We start from the raw sequence: 9658 nt of genomic DNA on the forward strand, positions 1-9658 counted from the left end.
TGCGAGCTTCTAGCTGAAAATGTGCTTCTTTGATTGATTTTGTCGAAACCTCAAGTGTTCCCTTCATCCAATCAGATTTTCTTAAAATATCACACGAAAGCTAACACTTCCCCCTAAAACACTTTTCGTCAACAGATAACGCAATACAATGTTATAGCAGGGCGAAGCACATTTTTGACCAAAATGTAGGTTTTAAAAGTCAAAACCTCAAGTGTGCCTTACAATATTTTTCAAATTTTATGTCATTAAATGTAAAAGCACACTTATATTGCCCATATACTAGCGTCACTATTGAGCAATGGCCAATTCTCTTTAAATTGCAAATCTTGTGCAAAAAGTTACTATTTCGCCTGTTTTGTCATACGGTTGTAAATTCAATGAACTATGACTTTGCTAAAGAGCGCTTACAATTTGATATGTTTAGGCAATGTGCCACAACAGAAAATCAAATCTACCCATGGTGATTTACAAGATCTAGGCACTGTGCTACAATAGAAAGTCTCTTTCTTTTTTTGTCGAGAGGATAATCTGCTCCCTACCCCCTCGTTTATTCTTAACACGCCTTTAATCTGTCTGTTGTGGCAGAGTGGCTTGTACGTGACTTTCTAATGTGGCACAGTGCCTAGATCTTGTAAATCACCATGGGAAGATTTGATTTTCTGTTGTGGCACAGTGCCTAGATCTTGTAAAGCAGCATAGGTAGACTTGATTTTCTGTTGTGGCACAGTGCCTAAATCTTGTTAAGCAGCATGGGTAGACTTGATTTTCTATTGTGACACGGTGTCTATATATTGTAAAATACCACAGGTAGACTTGAGTTTCTGTTGTGGCCTAGATTTGGTGAAGCACCATAGGTAGACTTGATTTTCTGTTGTGGCACAGTGCCTAGATCTTGTTAAGCAGCATGGGTAGACTTGATTTTCTATTGTGACACGGTGTCTATATATTGTAAAACACCACAGGTAGACTTGAGTTTCTGTTGTGGCCTAGATTTTGGTAAAGCACCATAGGTAGACTTGATTTTCTGTTGTGGCACAGTGCCTAGATCTTGTTAAGCAGCATGGGTAGACTTGATTTTCTGTTGTGGCACAGTGCCTAGATCTTGTAAAGCAGCATAGGTAGACTTGATTTTCTGTTGTGGCACAGCGTCTAAATCGTGTAAAGCAGCATGGGAAGACTTGATTATCTGCTGTGACACAGTGCCTAGTCATGGGAAGACTTGATTTTCTGTTGTGGCACAGTGTCTAGATCTTGTAAAGCAGCATGGGAAGACCTGATTATCTGCTGTGACACAGTGCCTAGATCTTGTAAATCACCATGGGAAGACTTGATTTTCTGTTGTGGCACAGTGCCTAGATCTTGTAAGGCACCATAGGTAGACTTGATTTTCTGTTGTGGCACAGTGCCTAAATGTAAGACGCCATGGGTAGACTTGATTTTCTGTTGCGGCACAGTGCCTAAATCTTATTAAGCAGTATGGGTAGACTTGATTTTCTATTGTGACACGGTGTCTATATATTGTAAAACACCACAGGTAGACTTGAGTTTCTGTTGTGGCCTAGATTTTGGTAAAGCACCATAGGTAGACTTGATTTTCTGTTGTGGCACAGTGCCTAGATCTTGTTAAGCAGCATGGGTAGACTTGATTTTCTAATGTGACACAGTGCCTAGATCTTGTAAAGCAGCATAGGTAGACTTGATTTTCTGTTGTGGCACAGCGTCTAAATCGTGTAAAGCAGCATGGGAAGACTTGATTATCTGCTATGACACAGTGCCTAGATCTTGTAAATCACCATGGGAAGACTTGATTTTCTGTTGTGGCACAGTGCCTAGATCTTGAAAAGCACCATAGATAGGCTTGATTGTCTGTTGTGGCACAGTGCCTAGATCTTGTTAAGCTAGCAGCATGGGTGGGCTTGATTTCCTGTTGTGGGTGGCACAGTGCCTAAATCTTGTAAATCACCATGGGAAGACTTGGTTCTCTGTTGTGTCACAGTGCCTAGATCTTGTAAAGCACCATGGGTAGACTTGATTTTCAGTTGTGGCACAGTGCCTAGATCTTGTAAAGCAGCATGGGTTGACTTGATTTTCAGTTGTGGCACAGTGCCTAAATCTTGTAAAGCAGCATGGGTAGACTTGATTTTCTGTTGTGTCACAGTGCCTAGATTTGGTAAAGCACCATGGGTAGACTTGATTTTCAGTTGTGGCACAGTGCCTAGATCTTGTAAAGCAGCATGGGTTGACTTGATTTTCAGTTGTGGCACAGTGCCTAAATCTTGTAAAGCAGCATGGGTAGACTTGATTTTCTGTTGTGTCACAGTGCCTAGATTTGGTAAAGCACCATGGGTAGACTTGATTTTCAGTTGTGGCACAGTGCCTAGATCTTGTAAAGCAGCATGGGTTGACTTGATTTTCAGTTGTGGCACAGTGCCTAGATCTTGTAAAGCAGCATGGGTAGACTTGATTATCTGCTGTGACACAGTGCCTAGATCTTGTAAAGCACCATGGGTAGACTTGATTTTCTGTTGTGTCACAGTGCCTAGATCTTGTAAAGCAGCATGGGTAGATTTGATTTTCTAATGTGACACGGTGTCTATATATTGTAAAATACCACAGTTAGACTTGAGTTTCTGTTGTGGCCTAGATTTGGTGAAGCACCATAGGTAGACTTGATTTTCAGTTGTGGCACAGTGCCTAGATCTTGTAAAGCAGCATGGGTGGGCTTGATTTTCTGTTGTGGGTGGCACAGTGCCTAGATCTTGTAAAGCACCATGGGTAGACTTGATTTTCTGTTGTGTCACAGTGCCTAGATCTTGTAAAGCACCATGGGTAGACTTGATTTTCAGTTGTGGCACAGTGCCTAGATCTTGTAAGGCGCTATAGGTAGACTTGATTTTCTAATGTGGCACAGTGCCTAGATCTTGTAAGGCACATATAGGTAGACTTGATTTTCTGTTGTGGCACAGTGCCTAGATGTAAGACGCCATGGGTAGACTTGATTTTTTCTGTTGCGGCACAGTGCCTAAATCTTGTTAAGCAGCATGGGTAGACTTGATTTTCTATTGTGACACGGTGTCTATATATTGTAAAACACCACAGGTAGACTTGAGTTTATGTTGTGGCCTAGATTTGGTAAAGCACCATAGGTAGACGTGATTTTCTGTTGTGGCACAGTGCCTAAATCTTGTTAAGCAGCATGGGTAGACTTGATTTTCTAATGTGACACAGTGCCTAGATCTTGTAAAGCAGCATAGGTAGACTTGATTTTCTGTTGTGGCACAGCGTCTAAATCGTGTAAAGCAGCATGGGAAGACTTGATTATCTGCTGTGACGCAGTGCCTAGATCTTGAAAAGCACCATAGATAGGCTTGATTGTCTGTTGTGGCACAGTGCCTAGATCTTGTTAAGCTAGCAGCATGGGTGGGCTTGATTTTCTGTTGTGGGTGGCACAGTGCCTAGATCTTGTAAATCACCATGGGAAGACTTGATTTTCTGTTGTGGCACAGTGCCTAGATCTTGAAAAGCACCATAGATAGGCTTGATTGTCTGTTGTGGCACAGTGCCTAGACCTTGTTAAGCTAGCAGCATGGGTGGGCTTGATTTTCTGTTGTGGGTGGCACAGTGCCTAAATCTTGTAAATCACCATGGGAAGACTTGGTTTTCTGTTGTGTCATAGTTCCTAGATCTTGTAAAGCACCATGGGTAGACTTGATTTTCAGTTGTGGCACAGTGCCTAGATCTTGTAAAGCAGCATGGGTTGACTTGATTTTCTGTTGTGTCATAGTGCCTAGATCATGTAAAGCAGCATGGGAAGTCGTGATTTTCTGTTGTGGCGCAATGCCTAGATCTTGTAAAGCAGCATGGGAAGACGGGAATCAAGTCTTCCCATGCTGCTTTACAAAATGTAGACACTATGCCACAACAGAAAATCACGTCTACCCATGCTGCTTAACAAGACATTATGAAACGGTTACAAAAACGATTCTCTAATAAACCATCATGCGCACAGTTTCCACCTCGATACACCTGAGCACACATTTTCGTCCAAGAGCTCTCAAGCAGGCAGTGAATTGTCTCCGCACAGTCCTTGATTACACTACCCGGTTGAGTGCATAGCAATGGAGCTGCGAGCTTCTAGCTGAAAATGTGCTTCTTTGATTGATTTTGTCGAAACCTCAAGTGTTCCCTTCATCCAATCAGATTTTCTTAAAATATCACACGAAAGCTAACACTTCCCCCTAAAACACTTTTCGTCAACAGATAACGCAATACAATGTTATAGCAGGGCGAAGCACATTTTTTGACCAAAATGTAGGTTTTAAAAGTCAAAACCTCAAGTGTGCCTTACAATATTTTTCAAATTTTATGTCATTAAATGTAAAAGCACACTTATATTGCCCATATACTAGCGTCACTATTGAGCAATGGCCAATTCTCTTTAAATTGCAAATCTTGTGCAAAAAGTTACTATTTCGCCTGTTTTGTCATACGGTTGTAAATTCAATGAACCATGACTTTGCTAAAGAGCGCTTACAATTTGATATGTTTAGGCAATGTGCCACAACAGAAAATCAAATCTACCCATGGTGATTTACAAGATCTAGGTACTGTGCCACAATAGAAAGTCTCTTTCTTTTTTTGTCGAGAGGATAATCTGCTCCCTACCCCCTCGTTTATTCTTAACACGCCTTTAATCTTTCTGTTGTGGCAGAGTGGCTTGTACGTGACTTTCTAATGTGGCACAGTGCCTAGATCTTGTAAATCACCATGGGAAGATTTGATTTTCTGTTGTGGCACAGTGCCTAGATCTTGTAAGGCGCTATAGGTAGACTTGATTTTCTAATGTGGCACAGTGCCTAGATCTTGTAAGGCGCTATAGGTAGACTTGATTTTCTAATGTGGCACAGTGCCTAGATCTTGTAAGGCACATATAGGTAGACTTGATTTTCTGTTGTGGCACAGTGCCTAGATGTAAGACGCCATGGGTAGACTTGATTTTTTCTGTTGCGGCACAGTGCCTAAATCTTGTTAAACAGCATGGGAAGACTTGATTTTCTATTGTGACACGGTGTCTATATAGGTAGACTTGATTTTCTGTTGTGGCACAGTGCCTAAATCTTGTTAAGCAGCATGGGTAGACTTGATTTTCTAATGTGACACAGTGCCTAGATCTTGTAAAGCAGCATAGGTAGACTTGATTTTCTGTTGTGGCACAGCGTCTAAATCGTGTAAAGCAGCATGGGAAGACTTGATTATCTGCTGTGACACAGTGCCTAGATCTTGTAAAGCAGCATAGGTAGACTTGATTTTCTGTTGTGGCACAGCGTCTAAATCGTGTAAAGCAGCATGGGTAGACTTGATTATCTCCTGTGACACAGTGCCTAGATCTTGTAAAGCACCATAGGTAGACTTGATTTTCTGTTGTGGCACAGCGTCTAAATCGTGTAAAGCAGCATGGGAAGACTTGATTATCTGCTGTGACACAGTGCCTAGATCTTGTAAATCACCATGGGAAGACTTGATTTTCTGTTGTGGCACAGTGCCTTGATCTTGAAAAGCACCATAGATAGGCTTGATTGTCTGTTGTGGCACAGTGCCTAGATCTTGTTAAGCTAGCAGCATGGGTGGGCTTGATTTTCTGTTGTGGGTGGCACAGTGCCTAAATCTTGTAAATCACCATGGGAAGACTTGGTTTTCTGTTGTGTCATAGTGCCTAGATCATGTAAAGCACCATGGGTAGACTTGATTTTCAGTTGTGGCACAGTGCCTAGATCTTGTAAAGCAGCATGGGTTGACTTGATTTTCAGTTGTGGCACAGTGCCTAAATCTTGTAAAGCAGCATGGGTAGACTTGGTTTTCTGTTGTGTCACAGTGCCTAGATCTTGTAAAGCACCATGGGTAGACTTGATTTTCAGTTGTGGCACAGTGCCTAGATCTTGTAAAGCAGCATGGGTTGACTTGATTTTCTGTTGTGTCATAGTGCCTAGATCATGTAAAGCAGCATGGGAAGTCGTGATTTTCTGTTGTGGCACAATGCCTAGATCTTGTAAAGCAGCATGGGAAGACGTGATTTTCTGTTGTGGCACAATGCCTAGATCTTGTAAAGCAGCATGGGAAGACGTGATTTTCTATTGTGGCACAGTATTTATTTATCTATTTATGAACCCAGACATGTTACACACAGTATTATGGGCTAAAAGTGGGGGGAAGGCCCCCTGGTCAAAAAAGTGGAGAGGCCCCACTAGCCCCCTGCCCCCGGTTCCGCCGCCGATGGTGCCTACCCAGCAAACACAAAAACGTTTTAAAAACGTTTTAAATAAGTTATATTTTGGCTTTTGGTTTAGGTAAAAACGTTTTCATAACATTAAAATGTCGGGTTATATAAAGATCATGATAACGTTTTAAAACGTTTTGTATGAAAACACACTACAACAATATTTTTAAATGTTTTCAAAAAATGTTATTGTAAACTATTTTTGCAAACATTTTTGCCAAATATTGTGTCAATACTTAAATAATATTATTTTAAAATATTTGAAAACAGCAAACACAGAAATGTGGCACAGTGCCTAGATCTTGTAAAGCAACATGGGAAGACGTGATTTTCTGTTGTGGTACAGTGCCTAAATCTTGCTTGTGCCAAGATTTTGTAAAGCAGCATGGAAAGACGTGATTTTCTGTTGTGGCACATTGCCTAAATCTGGTAAAGCAGCATGGGAAGACTTGATTTTCTGTTGTGGCACAGTGCCTAAATCTTGTAAAGCAGCATGGGAAGACGTGATTTTCTGTTGTGGCACAGTGCCTACTTTTTCACATGCCGCAGTGTTGAGAAAATATTCGTGCCGGTTATATCCCAAACACCCACAGAGGTGATATTTTATGGCGAGTTTTGTAATTATTACTTGATTTTGATATGTAAGTAATACGATAAAGTCGTCCTAGGCAGTAATGTGTTTGTATTAAAAGAAATAACAAAAATAATTATTTAAGTAATAGAAATACTATTTGGAAATTGCAGCAAAATTTGCAGATGTTTTTATTTGAACAGTACCAGTTCACCAGTTTTGCTAGTTTTCCTAATCTTTGGGCTAAATTAATAGCATCGTGAAGGTCATATATATCATTTTATACTGATGGTATGTACAGCTTGTATGTGCATTGTGTTCAGTGTGTACATAGGCTATTTACTTTTCAAATCTTGTGACAAATTGTACTTGCTGTCTGTTGATGCTTGTATAAGGTATTATAGACAAATTATTAGAATGCATGTGCACCAGTAGAAATGGCCCAGGTTGAATAAAATAAATAAACATATGAATGAATATATTATTCCCTGGATTATTTTTGTTGGGACAAAATAATGATATAGTTTGACGCTTTGAAATACAGTTATGTTAATCATAATAAAGTTACAAAGTTAAAAAATAATATCGAAATATTGAAAAATCAAACTTTTCCCCTCATACGTTGTATCAAAACAACATATTGAGGAAATTGATATGACACATTTTTAAACTTTGATATGGAAAGATACCCCAGCCCTGTTGTCTCACCAGAGAAGATAAGCAGAAGTCTTTCTATCTGATGATAAAACAAACTCTAGGTATGATTACGAAAATGTTTTAAATAACTATTATCTACAAAAATTTTACAACAATGTTTTATATAAAATGCTAATATAAAACGTTTTCTGTTATGATGTGAAGGGTTAATATAAAAACATGGAAAATCTGTTCCAACTGACCATGGGGAATAACAAACGTATAAACGTATAAAGTTAAAAACTCTTTTAACTTTGTTTATATGTTTTGTGTTATTCCCCCATTGGAAATCGATGTTGTGTCATATTTTCCCTGTTTTTAATTGTGAAGACTTACTCATTTTTCATTTCTCTTGACAATTTTTCATTTGCCCGCCCTATTCCTTTTAAAGGAATTTTTATTAAACCACTGTATATTTTTTTATATACTAGTCCAGGTAAAACACACTTACGTGCAGACGTTTCGATAGCTATCAGCTATCTTTCTCAATGCTACTGTTGATGTGATGATCGTTGAACAGCTGTTGTTGATTGCTGCTTGGCAACGGAGTTGCCAGACGATTTCTCCATCAACAGGTCGTCAAAGATGTGACTTAGGTTGTACTGGCCCTCGTCTCGGTTCATTGTGGTGCCTTGTTTTCTGATAGTGATGGCCTCCTTTATCCATCTTGTGTATTTATCACACTCTTTACCAACGATCTTTGCCTCATCCCAATTGATGACATGGTTATTGTCCACAACATGGTCAGTTATCGCTGATTTGTGGATGGTTGACTGCGATGCTTTCCTGTTGGCTCTAGTGCGGATGTTAGTAGCAACTTTCTCTGCCTCATTTCTGTGTTCGTCTAAGCGTTTGCCGAATTTTCTGCCGGTTTCACCTATGTAAGTAAGATCACAGTTTTTGCACGGAATTGAGTAAATGACGTCGGTAGAGTTGTGTGGTTCGCGTTTATCTTTAGGATGGACGAGAAGATTGCGTAATGTACTGTGGGGTTTCATTGCGGCATGAATGTTGTACGATTTCATGATTCTAGCAACGCGCTCGGACACCCCTTCTACATACGGTAGCGTCACCAAACCTCTGGATCTTTCACTGTCGTCTTTACTAGATTTCTTTGCTTTTTGCTTGGGGGTGGCCATTTTACTCTTGACTTTTTCCACACCAGTCCGGGTACCTACACTGTTTTAGAGCACCTTTAATTATCTTTTCCTCATCTTCCTTATCCTGATCTTCCGTGACAATTTTATCTTTCCTGTCAAGCAGTGTGCGAACTACAACAAGTTTTTGGTGAAGGGGTGGTGGGACTTGAAGTTCAGGTACTGGTTGGTATGTGTAGCTTTACGGTAGACTAAGAGCTTTACGGATCCATTATCGCGGCGAACGATAAGCGTATCCAAGAATGGTATCTTTCCGTCGACTTCCTCCTCAAAAGTGAATTTGATTGACTGCGTATCGTCCACTTGGTTGAGATGGTCAGTAAGCGGCTTAACTGCGTCTTTGGCTACTACTTCCAGGATGTCGTCGACGTATCTTTTCCAAAACTTGGGCTTACATTCAATGGGAGCTGTCATGATGGCTGCTTGCTCTAAGTATTCCATGTAGATGTTGGCTGCTAATGGGGATACCGGGCTACCCATCGCCGCTCCGAAGCGCTGTCTAAAAAGAAATATTTCTTTTAAACCACTACTTCCAAACAAAACCAGTTCTATTTCTAATTATATCTTTTTATGACATTAGGGTTCCCTTCTACACCTTGAAGTTGAAAAAGATTTTTTTTTTTTTTTTTAAGGGTGTCCTAGGGGTTAAAAAATAGCCTGACCAAAGTTACCCCGCATTTGGGGCAACTTTGGTCAGAGTATTACATCCCATGAAGAAAAAAAATCAAAAAAATTGATCTTCGCTGTATATGGACAAGTTGGTATTTTTTGTGACATTTGACCCCTTGAAAAATTAATCAAGCACACATCCATGCTCATAAATATCGATTTTTATTTTTTCTGAAAAAAATGTAAAAAATGCTCATTTTTGGTCAAAAATCCCGATTTTTTCGTAAATTTCGAGGATATTGGACATGAGCGACTATTATTTCTTCCAAATATATTTCTTAACAATTTGAC

General features: G+C 39.9%; 1 protein-coding gene across 1 annotated transcript; it reads right to left on the bottom strand.

The window, feature by feature from the left end:
* Positions 1–8812: 8812 nt before the first annotated feature.
* LOC140154165 (uncharacterized) lies at positions 8813–9178 on the bottom strand. The gene has a single exon (XM_072176773.1). It carries the CDS (start codon positions 9176–9178, stop codon positions 8813–8815), a length of 366 nt encoding a protein of 121 aa, XP_072032874.1.
* Positions 9179–9658: the final 480 nt, after the last annotated feature.

This window comes from Amphiura filiformis, chromosome 6 (assembly GCF_039555335.1).
Source record: "Amphiura filiformis chromosome 6, Afil_fr2py, whole genome shotgun sequence".
In the NCBI taxonomy this organism is placed as follows: domain Eukaryota; kingdom Metazoa; phylum Echinodermata; class Ophiuroidea; order Amphilepidida; family Amphiuridae; genus Amphiura; species Amphiura filiformis.

What these genes read in the sequence shown, in the direction of transcription:
- LOC140154165 (XM_072176773.1), bottom strand. Translation starts at nt 9,178, where the DNA reads ATGGGTAGCCCGGTATCCCCATTAGCAGCCAACATCTACATGGAATAC.